Below are 16,865 nucleotides of genomic sequence, written 5' to 3' on the forward strand. Positions count from 1 at the left end.
TAATGATGACCATGAAACCATTGTCGATTGTCACAAAAACCCATCTGGTTCATTCATGTCCTTTAGGGAAGCAAACCTGCTGTTGTCTGGCCTACATGTGACTCCAGACCCACAGCAATGTGGTTGGCTCTTAAAAATGCCCTCTGAAAAAGTGCAATTAGGGATGGGCAATAAGTGATGGCCTAGCCAGCGACGCCCACATCCCACGAATGAATATAAAAAACTTTAATTTGAAGGGAGCAGATTGTAAACATAAATTAATTAACAAGCTTGTAGCAGTGAAACAAATGACCCATTTGTTGCCTGTGTTCTTAATTCAGGGTCCGCTCTTTGTGACAGACTTGACTCGCAGTCATTTTGTTTTAGATATTTGGCGTGGATAATCTATGTTCCTTGATGCAAGTTACACGGCATCTATCTGTTGTGAGTTTGAATTCACAGGCAGATCCTTTTGAATTGAAAACAGATTAACCTAGCCCATCAAAACTAAGTGCAAGTCCCTTTAGTGGGGTGAAATTTGTTTGCATTTTGTACCCAACATTTTGTGTTTTATGAAGCTTGAGCAAAATCCCTGAGACTCATCTAAATTTCAGACGATTCTGCTGGTGTTATTCGCTCTGAGTGAGGAAGAAAGCAATCCCATCAATTTGCAAGGGCAGTTCTTGCTGTCACGTCATTTATAATGCAAAAATCAATGTCTTGGTCATTAACTGAGCGCTTCTTAATGTGATTCCTGTGCGAAGGATGGTGGACTATTTACCAAACTCTGCCATTTGAAGCATACATTAGAGAAATCACATTGATTCACAAACAGTTCTAAAATAGATGGTGCATCAATTGACATCTGAACAATCAACCCTGCTGAACCCTTCAGGAAAAAAAACATGTTCCGTGCTCTTGCAAAATATACAAGTCATTTTCTAACTTCAAAGTAATTAGCATGGGTCTTCTGTGAAATGGCAATGATAAATACTACTAATTGGGGTGCTTGTAGGCAGATGTTACTCTAAAAATCATTCCTCAGAATCCAATTAAAGCCCACCATGTTGATTAGCAGAGTTCACGGGCACTATAGTAGATACTTTATGCTGTCTTTTCCCTTACGTTTAAATAAATTATTAAAACATTGGCAACACATAATAGAAATCAATGGCATGAGGTATGACAATGATTTACTGTTGGGTAAAACTCACAAGCACTGGTAATTAAGGTCTGCTAAAATTCACAAGCGTTAATGTTAAAACCTCCTACCCCTGATCATTCCCAAGGTCTGGAGTGCAAGAGGCTGGACTCGTGACATCACTCGTCGACTGGCTCTGCTTCAGGGAGGTCTTCGTCGCGTTGACTATGAACTCTTTTTTTTTCTTTTTAACAAACAGCTTCTTGAAGGATTTGAATTTTGACTTCTTCTTCCCTATAAAGTTCCAAAGCAATGTCACAAAAGAAGAATCTACAAAGAGGCCAGAAAATGACAGAAAAGCACAGCTGGTCAGTCAGTGTTAGAAAGATAAGCTAGCATCTTGGGTGAGTATCTTTCATTAGACACAGGAACCGCATTCTTGTTAAGGTATTAAACGTAGAACATGTGATGTAGTGGGTGGGAATGAACTTGAAAATCTGCCACCAGGTGGGCCAAATGGACTCCTTCTATGCCATAATGACTCCATGGCTAAATACATGCTATGTCCAAAAAAAATTATTATTTTTTAATTCATTTACAGGATGTGGGCATCGCTGGCTAGGCCAGCACTTATTGCCTATCCCTAATTGCCCTTGAGAAAGCGGTAGCGAGTTGCCTTTTTGAACCACTGCAGTCCATGTGGTGTAGGTACACTCAGAGTGCTGTTAGGGAGGGAGCTCCAGGATTTTAATCCAGCAACAGTGAAGGAACTGAGATATACAGTATTTTAAATTGCAATTTCCCAGTGTTAAAGACTAAAACCTTGAAATGATCAAGCAAACTACCTTAGGTTGCTCTATGAACTCAAAAGTGGCATTAATGGAGAGCAGCATAACTTAAAAATGGGGCAGAAACAGACTTGTATATTATAAAGTTGCTGCATTGCTATTTTCACATTTTTACTTTGTAAATTTCCTCAGAGTTCATCTGATGAATAAATGTGACCAACAGCCACTCCCTATACTAAATATCCTGTTATAACTGACTTTTAATACTGTGTTTGTGCTACTCTGATAGTAAATGTGGCACTAGTATCTGACTAGAGCTGTTGGTGCATTTTTGCTGGTCACTGTACCAGTGAAGAAGAGCCTTCTCAGAAGGGTAGTCTCAATGAATTAGGATTACACTGCAGGCAAAACAATAGCCATACCCACTGCCCTGGAACCACCTTTTACTTAAATAAAAACATAAAATGCTGGAAAAACTCAGCAGGTCTGGCAGCATCTGTGGAGAGAGAAAGAGAGTTAACGTTTCTACTCTGTTTCTCCCTCCACAGATGCTGCCTGACCTGCTGAGTTTTCCCAGCATTTTATGTTTTTATTTCAGATTCCCAACATTCGCAGTATCTTTGCTTTTACCACCTTTTACTTGCCTGTTTCTCAAATGGCTCTGCATATTTGCTTTATATATTTAAAACTAAGTATTTAACTGGTCATGCTACTTGTCTTTTCAATTCTAAGTTGTGAATCCCTGTCCAGCACACCGAGCCAGGCAGTCTATATCTAGTGCCAACTCAAAGATGTGGGCTTACAATGTTTAGCTATCTCTAAACAATAGCTGGTGTAAAGTTAAGTTCCCAGGAACTTTTGAAATTTTACTTTCCACCTTTTGAACTTTAACAAGGAAATTCAAGGGCAAAAGGGATAGGGTATAGTATGCAAATTAAAACTTTGGGACTAGCCAGTGAACTGCAATGGTCTTTTCAATCCTGTGCATTCTTTATGTAGCAAGTGATAACTGTCCCATCTCCCCAATACAATTAAAATTGAAACATTCAGGAGTGAATGAGGAGCTCTAGTTTGTCCAGCCTAAGTGTGGTACTAAACCAGCAGTATAACTTGAGTCTGTTGGTTTCACTGCACTCTCAGCAGGTACTTGCAGAGCAACAGCAACCTCAAGAACTTTTGGGAAAGGAGTGCTTGACCTTACAGTTCCCCAACTGTAAAAGATCAGTAGAGAGATTTCAGATTGAGAACGATCCACTTAAATAGGTAAGGTTGCCTGTGTTTTTGAAGAATGAAATACATTCAATCATGGAGTGCCTTTAAACCAAATGAAACTTGTCAAGGCAATAATTAGGAGGATGTAAAATGGATCTTTGACAAGTGTACTTTGTTTGCATTAGATTGTTGATTTGAATTATTTGTTACTTGTAGCAGTATACACAGGGCTAAGATTGGTTATTGATAGCTTTCTACACAACAGAGGAAATCTGCATTACAATCAGACTAGTATTTTCACCTCAGGGAAAGGGCCAAACATATCTACTTCTGGAGGTTTTAACATTGCCTGTCTGATTGTTGCTATTGTAGATGCACATTGCTCCACCTGGCAAGTCATTCAAAATATTTGAAATGGATGAATGAAACTGGTCACTAGAGAAACAGAAGTTAGGCCACTTCGAAGTTACAGTTTCATTGCAATTAACGGAGTCACTCCTGAACACCCAGCACTGCTCAATATCAGTAACACCACAGGATATCACAGCCTGTTCGATTATTAAATTAGATCACAGCTAACCTGTACCTCAAGTCAATTTACCCACCTCCAAATTCCTTAATATTTTTACCTTACAAAAAGGCATCAGTCTCAGAATTAAACATTTTAATTGACCAGTACCCACAGCCCTTGGGGAACAAATTCCAGACTACCACTACAGTTTGATCCGAATTTTTGCTGAGTCAGAAGGGCACTGCGCCTGAGCCAAAATGGTGCCTGGGCCTGATTACACAAGTCCCACTCCCGAACCTGGCACCCATCATTTTCATGGGTGGGGGAACACGGGCAGGAGGTATTTTCCACATTCACAGTCACAGAGGCAGCAGCACATTTAAAAGCGCAGACGCCTTGAATCAGAAGCAATTTTCTTCACTTGTGTTTCTGAAACATGACTGCTGGGCTTCAGACATTTCAAGAAAAGGTTTAAACCTACTGGAGTTCTTTGGAGAGGTCAGGTACCCTTTCCGAGAGCTCATGTTCCCTTTTGTAGAGGTCCAAGTACCCTATTGTACAGCTACAGTACCTTTGGGATTGTTAACATTAGATGTTAATGTGTAAAAGGTGGATAGGCTCTGTGGAACTGTCAACCTGTCAAGTCACTTAAATCCCCTGTCTTTCAAATTTTGAAAGAAAAAAAGCAGCCTGCTGTTTCTCATTAAAAAAAAGTGCTTGTTTGTTTTTATAAGGTATTAAGTACTTGAAGGGATTCAAATGTATTTTATGGGCTTTTATCCATGAGAGTGTTATATTTAATATGGTGACGTCTGTAATAGATACCTAGAACTTTATTTTATTTCATCTCACCATGGCTCCTGAGGTCTGTGTGAGTTGGCATGGAGGGTGTAAGGACAAAGGCTGGTAGTTGGGGTGTCATGAATTGGCAAGAAGTTGGCATGGAGTGTATGAGGGGCCCTGAGGGGTGGGTAGAGGGGCATAGGTTGGCATGGAAGGCATGAGGGACTATATGGGTGAGGGGGTATGAGGGCTACAGGGCCTTACTGTTTTTATTATAACGGACCAAGTCCCAAAGCACCGAAGCAAGCCTTTTAACCAGCCCATCTTGGTACTTGGCAGCCCCTTTGGCTCTTGTTCTGGATTCCCTCAACAGAGGAAACCATTTAAAAGTTTCTACCTGTCGAATCCCTTAACAATTTTAAATATGTCAGTTGGTTCACCCCTCAAATTAAGGGAATACAAGCCACGTTTATGAAGTTGTTCTTATAATTTAACCCTTCAAGCCCTTGTAGCATTCTTGTGAATTTGCACTGCGCCTCTTCCAAAGCCAATATGTCTTTAAGAGGTTTAGTGCCTAAAGCCGAAGATAGTACTTCAGGTTGGGTCTGACCAAGCATTCGTACGATTGAAGCATCACTTCCTCACTTTGGAATGCTAATCCCTTTGAGATGAAGGCCAGCATTCCATAAGCCTAACTGTGCATTAGGTGGGCCTCTTCAGGCATTGAGGGGCCGATGGTTTTCAAAAACATTTTTTTAATATAAAAATGAGGAGGCATGAGATAGAAATTAATATACGCAAATAAATATCAGTTTTATAATTTAATGCACTTCTATTGCAAGTGTGTTGCTGCACACACATGAATTGCATCTGGGACAATGTGCAAGAATCAAACAGCATAAAGCATTGAGGTGATTTGAAATGTCTATCTAATCTGGATAATGAATCTGTAATTATATTTTAATTAAGTGCTGGGATGTAAAGATAGCCTAGCACTTTACCATCTCAGGGCTGCAGGCTTGTTAGCACATGGCTGAGAACAATGAGCTACACCCAAAACACACAAAAAAAATTAATGAGACGTCTTATGCTATATTAATGGTCATTTTCCTGTTGTGGCTTCATTTTTTAAATGGTGCCTCACAGCTTTTATGGAAATTGCATTTATTACCCACCCTAGTTGCCCTTACAGGTATGGTGGTGGCTCAAGATGGTGTGCGATGAGGACGGGAACTTGGAGTTGCAGGTTGGTGTTCCCAGACAGCTGCTACCCTTGTCTTTCTAGGTGTCGGGTGGAGGTCATGGGTTTGGGGGATGTCACTGCAGAATCTTTAGCCGGAATTTTCCACTCTCATTTGCGGTGGGCATCATGGCCGGCAGGAGTGGGAAATATCAGATCATCGCAAAATCGGCTTCATGTCGTTGTAAAATCAGTTTGCAATTGTCCACTCCACCCGTTAATTGGGGGGTGGGGGGGTGGGGGGGCCTGGTGTTTTTTAGAATTCATTTCATGCAATGAGGGCATCGCTAGCTAGGCCAACATTTATTGCCCATCCCTAATTGCCCCTTGAGTTGATGGTGGTGACCTGCTTCCTTGAAATGCTGCAATCCATGTGGCGTAGGTACATCCACCATGCTGTTAGGGAGGGAGTTCCAGGATTTTGACCCAGCGACAGTGAAGGAACGGTGATAAATTTCCAAGTCAAGATGGTGAGTGACTTGGAGGGGAACTTGCAGGTGTTGGTGTTCCCATGTGCCTGCTGCCCTTGTCCTTCTGAAGGTAGTGGTCATGGGTTTGGAAAGTGCTGTCTAAGGAAGCTTGGTAAGTTCCTGCAGTGCATCTGCTACCACAGTTGGTGGTAGAGGGAGTGACTGTTTGTGGATGGGGTGCCAATCAAGCGGGCTACTTGTCCTGGATGGTATCAAGCTTCTTGAGCACTGTGGGAGCTGCACTCATCCAAGCAAGTGGGGAGTGTTCCATCACACTCCTGACTTGTGCCTTGTAGATGGTGGACAGGCCTTGGGGAGTCAGGAGGTAAGTTACTTGCCACAGGATTCCTAGCGTCTGACCTCCTGTTGCAACCACAGTATTTATATGGCTAGTCCAGTTCAGTTTCTGGTCAATGGTAACCCCCAGGATGTTGACAGTGAGTGATTCAGTGATGGTAATGCCATTGAATGTCAAGGACCAATGATTAGACTCTCTCTTGTTGGAGATGGTCATTGCCTGGCACTTATGTGCATGAATGTTTCTTGCCACTTGTCAGCCCAAGCTTGGATATTGTCCAGGCCTTGCTGCATTTGGACATGGACTGCTTCAGTATCTGAGCAGTCGCAAGTGATGCTGAACATTGTACAACTATCAGCAAACATCTCCATTCCTGACATTATGATGCAAAGCAGGTCATTGATGAGACAGTTGAAGATAGTTGGGCCTAGGTCACTACCCTGAGGAACTCCTGCAGTGATGTCATGAGACTGAGATGATTGACCTACAACAACCATAACCATCTTCCTTTGTGCTAAGTGTGACTCCAACCAGCAGAGAGTTTTCCCTCTGATTCCCATTGACTCTAGTTTTGCTAGGGCTCCTTGATGCCACACTTGGTCAAATGCTGCCTTGACATCAAGGGCAGTCATTCTCACCTCATCTCTGGAATTCAGCTCCTTCGTCCATGTTTGAATCAAGGCTATAACGAGGTCAGGAGCTGAGTGGCCTTGGGGGAACCCAAACTGGGCGTCAGTGCGCAGGTTACTGCTAAGCAAGTGCTGCTCAATGATGACCCCTTCCATCATTTTACTGAGTGTGAAAGTGTAGAGTGACGAGGTGGTTGCATTACCCTGGTGCGTGGATGAGATCATTCATCCTCTTTCTGCACTGGATGGCCAGCCACTGCTGTGCAGCGTTGGCACTGAGCGCCATGGCTACCGCCTCCCAAGCCAGAGTGGTGAGATTGCTGGACCTCCTGCGGCCAGAGCAGGGGTGGAGGACATTGCGGTGGGCCTCCAAAAGGTGGGCTACTGAACTTTTCTTGTCTTTCGTGTCTTCACTGGAGCAGCCCTGGGCTGCAAGCACTGAGAGTTGTGTAGTTTAGATATGGCACCCAGAATGAGGAAAAGGTGGGGTAACGGCATGGCGGGCGATTCAGAGGCCGCCCACCAGCGAGACAGCATGTTTCCTGTGGCTGCATAATTAATGAGGTGGGAAGCAGATGACACAGCACAAAAACCACCCTTGTGGCTGGTGGGAAAAACGTCTTTTTTCATTCCCTCTACCGCACTTCGTGCAATTCTGGGACACTTCCACCTTTCATTTACTTGCTGCAGTGCATCCTATAGATAGCACATACACCGGGGTAGGTAGTGAATGTTTACATTAATCTTTTGCTGGATATGTACAACATTTACAATATCATCCCACATAACCAAAAAATTCCTATCTCTCTGGCATCTCGCCTTAGCAGAATTTAATTGCCTTTTCCCAATCTTCAATTTTGACTATAAATATTAGTATCTATAATCTTAGGGCAGAATGCAGAACTAGAATGAACATGCAATATTATTAATGTGCACAACCATTTGTACAGTATTATTCTATCCATTATTTTAACAGAGTAATTCACCCATTTATTGTAGCCAGGCTAATATCACCAATAATTGCTGACTTAATGGCTCAGATTTTGCAATAAGAAGGGCAATGAGGCTTTGAGCACTCACTGGTTTTAAACGGCGAAGCAGAAAGCAATTTCCAGTCTCCGCACATGCAGTTAAATACAGAAATCAGGAAGCTGTTGTCTGGTTTGCCTTGCTCCTATACGAGCTTCACTACACTCATACCTCGCTGAAAGATTCTGCATTCAAACATATAAAGGACATGATGTTATGGTACTAATCCAGTAGATACCAACTAACACCAGCAAAAGTTTGGGTAATTCAAGTAAAAATTAAGACTTACTACATGGTTAAAAATTGATTACTGCCAAACAATCTCTCTGGCACTGAAAATTTACTTTTACATGTGTAGGGTCTCATTTCTTCAGATTCTATCATTGGAGTTTTTTAAAAATATATATTTTTCCCTTTTCTTTCTGTTTTAAGCATCCCTCTTCCTTAATCCCTTTGTCCGCCCTCTCTCTATTTCATTTTATGTACATGATTTCACACTGAATTAAATATTCTAACTGACACTTCTGGTTTACACTCTGGTGTTGCAGTAAGGGTTCTTCAATCTGAATGGGTAAGGAGACATGGGACTAGATTTTCACCATGATGGAGACCCTCTCCGTCATTGCAAAAATGGCAGAGGAGGCCAAAATCCATAAGTCCTGCCCCTGAACACAGAATCTGTCATTTTTCCAATAGATACTTAGAATTTTATTTTATCTCAGCATGGCTCCTGAGATCCACCCATAGTGGATACTGAGTGAGTTGGCATGTAAGGGAAAATGGCACTAAGTTGGCATAGGAGCTGTAAAGGACCATGGGGAGATGGATGAATTTTAAAGGAAACATTGAAAGTTACTATTGTAATGTAGGAAATGCAGTAGCCCTTGTTCTGCTGTTAACACATTCTGCTATCTGACTTTTATGCCACAATTAGCATCTGCCTCAATCTTTAACACCATCATAGGTTGGTATGGAGGGTATGAGGGGCCATGAAGGATGGGTAGAGTGGCATGGGTTGACATTGAAGGTATGCAGGGCCGTGAGGGGTGGGTCGAGTGCCATAGGTTGGCATGGAAGGTAGGAGGGTCTATGAGGGTGGGTGGAGTAGCATGGGTTGGCATGGATATGGCATGGGGAGCGTGTGGGGGAGGGTTGAGGGAGTGTGAGGGATGAGAGCCGTTTTTTGGTTTTAATGCTTTTTAAAAAAGAATCTTTGACAAAGTGCCGGTGTGCTGAGGTAGGCTTTCTGTCCAGCCAACACCCAGCAGCCTCCGCACCCGTTCTGAGGTCACCCGGACCCACTCCAGAGAACCTTACAGCCCAGAACGACAACCCCAACTTCCAGGGCACCTTCCTCCCAGGTCGGTTTTGCGGAGCTGGGAAACGTCCCCAGTCAGCGCTCCTGACCAGGGAGGGAAAATTCGGGTCATGCTGTTGCTTGCCTTGTTCACACAGATTCTAGATCTGTTGTATGGACACGTCAGGCAATCACAAATCACAGTTCTGAAAGCCCACAGAAATTCGGGGGGCAAACGTATGCATACCCAATGGCAAGTGCCATTCATTCACTAAAGACCATAAAATCTGGGCCAATATTTTTTTTAAATTTTCAGTTCTCACTGAAAATAACCCCTCCTCACTTCTAATCTCTTTTGATTATAAAAAATAAACCTAAATATTCATAAGCATCCACTGTAGATTGGTATTGATCAATTTACCTGAGCCATCGTCACTAGGGCTTTCAGTTTCATGTATCTTGCTGTCGGTTAAACCTGTAGCCATGATGATGTTCTCACTGGAATAGAAACATGTGGAGGATTGTTAATCTTTCTGAATCATATTATTTTAGGATCATATGAATCATTAAACAATCGCAATTACTCTCGTATTTTCTTGGCACATTCTGCTCTTTCCCACCTTTCCCACATTTTCTGAAAGTGATGAATCATGCTGGATATGCTTCTATGGAGACTGGAGGCACTCTGGTACCTCATCCAAATCACCATTCTTCATGTTTAGCTATTTGATCAAAAAGAACACGTTTACAGTTTCACTAGAAATACTGATGAGATATAAACTGCTTCACACAATGACCAGAGCAACACTCTTATCACAATACAAAAACAGAATTACCTGGAAAAACTCAGCAGGTCTGGCAGCATCGGCGGAGAAGAAAAGAGTTGACGTTTCGAGTCCTCATGACCCTTCGACAGAACTCTTATCACAATGTTCAAGCAGAATCCAACCAATAAATGACTTCAGGATACAATGGCCTCACCCTAAGTACACTACCACTCCTTGGAATAAGTTCTGTTGGTGAACCATAAGCTTAGCCATGCTGTACAGTTCACTCCTTACAACAATGCACCATTGTTTCAATATTCACCAAGTAAATTACACCATAATGTGAATGTAAATGTATTAACGAAGATTGGAATTTGCATTTATATCGCTTCTTGTGTTTCATAGCCAATTGACTACTTTTGAAATGTAGTCATCAATATTCCCACTAAACTGCACAGGTGCACAGCCATGCAGCAGCCTGAAAGGTTCTGGGATTAATTAAAGCCGCACAAAAACTAAAATTAAAAGGAACACAGGCTAAAAAGCAGAGCTGCAGACAGCAACTAAATTTTAAAGGGAACATTGAAAGTTACTGTTGTAGTGTAGGAAATGCAGCAGCCCTTTTTCTGCTATTAACACGTTCTGTTATCTGACTTTTATGCCACAATTAGTACCTGCCTCAGTCACACCATCATTACCATTCCCTGTCTTTTATCCATGACAAACCTATCCTGAGCTCCCACCTATCCCTGACCTTTTATTTTACTCCAGCTGCTCCACTCCCTCTCTTCCACAGTATAAAATCCATCACATTTCTACCTCTCTTTGGTTCTGAAGAGTCGTGCGGACTCCAAACGTTAACTCCGTTTCTTACTCTACAGGTACTGCCAGACCTGCTGAGTTTTTCCAGCATTTTCTGTTTTTATTTCAAGCATCCGTTGTATTTTGTTCTTAATGTAGCAGCCAGCTTGCTGTTTGTGGGAACTTGGACACATTGGGATAATGACAAGATAATCTCCTTTAGTGAAATTGGTTGTGGGAGAAATATTGGCCAGGATACCAGGGAGCACTTCCTTGTCCTTCACACACCGTTCTGGGATCTTTGAAGTCCAATTGAGAGGGCAGACGGGAGTACAGCAGTCCCCCAGTGTTGCACTGGAGTGTCAGTCGGTTGTGTGCTTGGATGGGGGGTTAAACGTATTACATTCTGATTCAGAGGCGAGAGTGCTACTAATTGATTCCGGGCTGACAACTGGTCCAGAGAAGAATCATATTGGACTCGAAATGTTAACTCTGCTTTCCTCACCACCGATGCTGCCAGGCCTGCTGTTTTCTCAGCATTTTGTTTTTATTTCTGACATTTTGCCAGCTGGCAGTTACCAGGCAGAATGGATGGTCCACCTGTTATAGAGATGGTATGTTACTAATAGGTTAATGTCAGGTGGCAAAGTTGAAAATGACCCCCATTGAGCCCAATATCCTTCACTTCAATATCCTTCACTTCATATTTGCATAAAATTACAAATTTCTTGCTGGCACTGTCAATACAGAAAATTAAAGAACAGTTTTTAAAATAAAGCTCGACACTCTCTGCAGTCCTTATTGACCAAGTTTTTCCACTTGTGATTCCTCATCTAGGCTGGGTTCAATCTGACCTTGCAAATGACCAGCTCAGAATTAAACCCAACCCATTACTGATGTTTCTGAAATAAATACTTCTAATTTGCACTGCACAAATGTCTCCATCGTGAAGAAGCTGCATTGCAGCATTTAAATTGATGTTTAAACATATCTTTGAGAAAGTTGCACTATATCGACATTTACAGTTGAATTAGATTAACTGAAGGAAAGTTCTATTTTTTGAATTCCAAGTAACTCTATATGGCCAGAAATTTCCCCCGTTAGGGGGGCTTGTGCGGGGGCGGGTGGGTCCAAACCCAATCGGCGCCCCCTTTCGGAGACGTGCTGCCATTTCAGGTGGGCGGTCAATTAAGGCCTGCCCAGCGTGATGCTAGCCCGGAAGCACTGAGCGCTCCCTGTGCGGGCGGGGGGATTCCCTAAGGGGTTCCCTGCCTGCTAAAGAGCGCAGAGATCTCTCCGAGGCACGGATGTACCTCAGGGAGATTTGTTTCAGTGCTAAAGTTTTAAATAAAAGGTTTTTAACACTTTTAAAACATGTCCTCCCATGTGACACTATCACATGAGCTGGGACATGTCAAAGAATAAATCTATAAATTTTTATTAGATTTTAAAACACTTCATGAAACCTCATCCCGCTCGTGAATGAGGCTTCATGAAAAATGCGAAGGCCGCCTGAGCTCTTCATCTGCCTGCTAACCTTAAGGTTGGACGGACAGCTCATTAAATTGTATTAATTAGGTCTCAAATGGCCGTATTAGGCCTTTGACAGTTCAGCCGGCGTGCAGCCGACTCAGCTGTGCACCCGTCAAACTGAAAATCTAAATGACGCGTGGTGATGTCAGGACACCTGCTTGACATCACCGCGTGTCATTTTACACCTCACCCCCGCTCGCCGATAGGGAAATTCTTCCCTGTATGTTAGAATTTGCTTCCTGCATGAATGTATAAATATACATTAAAAAATCTAAATGCTTACATATCAGCTCTTATTATCGTTCATGCAAATTAAATATTGTGCTTTGGCAAACTCACATGGTGGGAACGATACTCACTGAAGCCTAGCAAAAAAAATATGCAAATGTTCAAATGTCCAAGCAAGTGACACTCATCCAATCTCATGCACTTCCTGCATTTCAATTTTTCATTTAACACATCCAAAGGGCGATATTGAAGATCTACGAAACAAAGACAAAAATACCTGGAAAAACTCAGCAGGTCTGACAGCATCTGCAGAGAGAGACACAGTTAACGTTTCGAGTCCGTATGACTCTTCACCTGAACAGAAGAGTCATTCGGAGTCGAAACGTTAATTGTCTTCCTCTCCGCAGATGCTGTCAGGCCTGCTGAGTTTTTCCAGGTATTTTTGTTTTTGTTTCAGATTTCCAGCATCCGCAGCTTTTTGCTTTTATATTGAAGAACTAACCTGGTCAATGCACCAAATGGAATACCTGAGACGAGATTTTCACCATGACAGAGAGGCTCCTTGTCATGGCCAAAATTCCAGAAATGGCCTAAAATTCTAAGTCTTGCCCCCGAACATGGCATGTTCCATTTTTGTAGGGGCAGGAATGGAGTTGAGCTGGGGTTCACAGATGCGTTGTTCACAGAGAGATTGGCCGTTCAAATCACCAGCTGCCTCCACTGAAGTGGGGTTTTGGAAGGCCAGGAGTGCAAAAGCCAGAGAATGCAGATTACACCAGATAAGAGGAGGTCTGAATTTGGTGGATTTGTTTGGATAGCCAAGGTACATCTTTGTAAGGTACCTCTTTGGATTTGGAGCCAGGACACCTTTGGGAGAGGTAAGACTCCTTCTGGGATTATTAAAAGCGAACATGATTGTGCACTTTTTATGCACAAACTCATTGGAACTGTCAAGCTGTCAAGGAACTGTCAAGCTGCAAAAGGATACTAGGTGAGTTGGCATGGAAGAGGTAAGGGCAAAGGGTGGTGGGTAGGGGCATGGGTTGGCACAGGGGCTATAAAAGGCCATGGGGTTGTGGGGGTAATAATTAGCATGAGGAGGGCATGGGGCAGGGTAGAGGAGCATGGGTTAGCTAGGGGGCATGAGTGGACATGGAGTGGGGGGCATGTGGCAGCATAGGTTGGCATGAATGGGGCATGGAAAGTGTCTGTGGGGTGAGGGTCGAGGGCTGAGGAGATGATTTTCATTTTATTTATTTCAACAAAGTGCCAGGGCAAAGACACAGGCCTTCTGCCCAGCCCACCTCCACACCCGGCAGCCTCTGCACTCATTCCGATGGCAGTGGGCCCGACTTCCAATCCAGCCCGCATCCACCCCCCTCCCCACCCCACCCCCAGAACAAAAATCAGAACTGCGGGTGGCCATTTTTAAAGGTCGGGTACACAGAGCTGGCAATTTTACTGCCTCTGCATACCTGACCCAGGAACCAAAATCTAGGCCCTGGTGTCCTAAGATTGCTAAGTCAGAGGTTACAGGTGAACCAAAGCAAGTTGTTAATTAACAGCGATTCAGTGTAAATTGAAGAAAACAGCAGTGAAAAGTTACTGGCATAGGTTTTATGCATTGCAAGTTCATTAAAGACCAACATAAATTGCATTTGCATCACACTGTTGCTATGTGGTGGAAACACAACATGCTGCTACATGCATGATGTCCAAACTGAACAACAAATTACTGTGTATTCAGCTGTTTTTTGATGACTTACCTCGTCGACAAGAATCAGAACCTTTAACCTCGGAGATCTGGGTTTAAATTTTGTGGGTCTCACAAGAGCGTAAGGTAAAGCCAAAACTTGCCCTCTGGTATTGCAACTCACTCAGCCTTGAATTTAATACATTTCAAAGTTCAAACATCTTTGAAAAAATTTTGCAAATCAGCTGTCAGCAACCAGGCCTGCAGAGAGTGTGGCTTTTGCAGACATGGATATTTTGTGGCTACAGTTTTGTGCTGTGATGCTCATTTGCTTCAGTAATTTAAAAGGTTACTCATCTAATTAGAACACAGACCATCTGGATTATATTTCATTTGCTAAAAGTCTCTGAACAGATCAGCAGGAATCCCCTAGGTCTATAATAAAATAGTATGCTTTCCACGTTTGGTCTCTTATCTATAGCCAATTTGGTAAATTCAATTCAAATTAGTGACATATTGGATTGAGCTTGTCTTTACAATTTCTATTTAATCTCAAACCTCCATCAGTCATCCAAGACATCACAGCCGGTCTTTTCCAGTTACAGCCGATGGCTGACCTGCTTTTTAATTCTAACACTTTCTCTTTTTATTTCAGTTTTCCAGCACAACTAATGGCCAGTTAATTGCCTCACCCAGCTCTGCCACTGTTTTTACCCCCTGGCAGCTTTTACTGGATGAGCTGGTGTCAGGCAGGAAGTTGGGGGGGGGGGGGCCTTCTTTGTGGGGGTTCCCCTATGCCAATTGGAAACAACCCCCCAACAAGATGAACCCCCAACACCCCGCCCCCCCCCCCCACCCCCCACCACTCCACTGTTTAACCCTCCCTCAACCCCTCACTGGGGTCTGTCAGCCAGACCCGGCCAATACCCGGTACTTACCTTCAGTCCAGCTTCCATACCCTCCTCTTCTTCAGGTTCTACCTGTAGTCACAGCAGTGGCCACCACTCGAACCTGGCACTGTTGGGGTTTCACAGCTGCTGGCCAATCCAATTGGCCCGCAGCTCTCTAAGGCGGGACTTCCTCAACAGATGCGGGCTAAAGTCTTGTTCTGAGCCAATTAACGGCCTGCCGAGTGTAAAATGGCTGCGGGGTGGGTGGGGGAAATGAACATGATGCCTCATAAAATCCAGCCCTTTAACTTGTCCTGTTGGGTACCATGACTAACCATTGAGGCAGATAAACAACCACTACCGCAGCCACCTTAATTCTGTGGCTCAAACAGCTGCCATTACACTTGCTGTGTAGTTTTATACAGATTTATAAAGTTATTTTATTTCAATCTGTTAGAAATGACTGCAAACTTCCAAGTTAATTTGCAGACATTTATTTTGTAATACCATATCCCTGTACAAGCATTGAGTGGTTTTAATGGCACCTTCAAGTGTCATGCTTCCTCCTCCTGCCTCATCCTCAAGCTAAGGGAGTTGCTTGGGATCAACAGCTGCAGTGTGGAAATAAAGGCAATTTTTTTAAATTTTTTTTTAAATATACATGTTGTGTATCATAGATAATGGGAAGGAGAAGAAAATGTCATTATGTGTGGAAATTATGTTCCTAACATTTCTCAATGTGAACTGCACATTGGAACTGACGGAAGCGATCAAGGCCTCAACTGAAGACTTCAGTTTGGCATCAAAAATAAAATCCACAATATAACCATAAACGGAAGAAAAATGGAACTGTTAGAAGTGCAAGTCCATCAACATGTGAAAAAGATAGATATACTAACGTGCTGAGCTCACAAGAATCACAACCAAAACCTTCATTTGTCTTTTCTCTTTTGGGTGCTGATTGACTGGATGTGTATTTTCAGCATTTCCTGGTTATGTTTGACCAGGTGTTCTTGGTTTTTCTCTTTAAACGATTGATGTGTGTATGTGTGCGTACACATTATAATATATATAAAACTTTCCAAATATAACAATGATATTTATATTATTCTTTCAAATTTCCTCATTAACAGGACAAAAATATAGCTTGCTCTACAAAAGTGGCTGGTCTACACCAACAGAATAGCACCCAGTTGATGAAAGGGAAAAATTTCCCCATCCATCTTAGAGCAAGTTTTCACAGCTCTCCTCTCCCGTCAAGATCCGAGCCAGCATAAAGGAAGAAAATCACTTGGATTTCCAGAGCAACTTTATGACCTCAGGCCAAATCAAAGCACTTTTTGCCAGCAGAGCACTATTGTAGCGTAGTCACAGGGGTGAGATAATGACCAGACAATCTATTTTATTGATTTTGGACAAGAGATAAATATTGGCCAGGGTCCCAGCAGGAGGGGGGATTGTTTTATGAGGAGATACTGAGTAGACTAAGAGTATATTCCCTTGAGTTTAGACAGATGAAAAATAATCTCATTTAAATATATAAAATTCTTAAGCAGCTTGACAGGATAGATACTGG

At 42.8% G+C, this 16,865-nt stretch overlaps 1 protein-coding gene across 9 annotated transcripts in view; it reads right to left on the reverse strand.

Moving 5' to 3' along the window:
* The window catches only part of LOC121284238 (CRACD-like protein), a 197,060-nt gene that overhangs the window by 55,944 nt on the left and 124,251 nt on the right, over positions 1–16,865 (reverse strand). For 6 of the 9 annotated variants that reach the window (XM_041199549.1, XM_041199545.1, XM_041199548.1 and 3 more), the window contains 2 exons: positions 9,799–9,875; positions 1,252–1,414 (listed from right to left, as the gene is read on the reverse strand). In XM_041199549.1, coding sequence (XP_041055483.1) covers positions 1,252–1,414; positions 9,799–9,862 — 227 coding nt within the window. In that variant the 5' untranslated portion in view covers positions 9,863–9,875. Of the gene's footprint in view, positions 1–1,251; positions 1,415–9,798; positions 9,876–9,997; positions 10,062–16,865 lie in introns of those variants that run through there. The other 3 variants (XM_041199544.1, XM_041199543.1, XM_041199552.1) reach the window with 3 other exon arrangements.

The sequence above is a fragment of the Carcharodon carcharias genome, chromosome 11 (genome assembly GCF_017639515.1).
Source record: "Carcharodon carcharias isolate sCarCar2 chromosome 11, sCarCar2.pri, whole genome shotgun sequence".
Lineage (NCBI taxonomy): Eukaryota > Metazoa > Chordata > Chondrichthyes > Lamniformes > Lamnidae > Carcharodon > Carcharodon carcharias.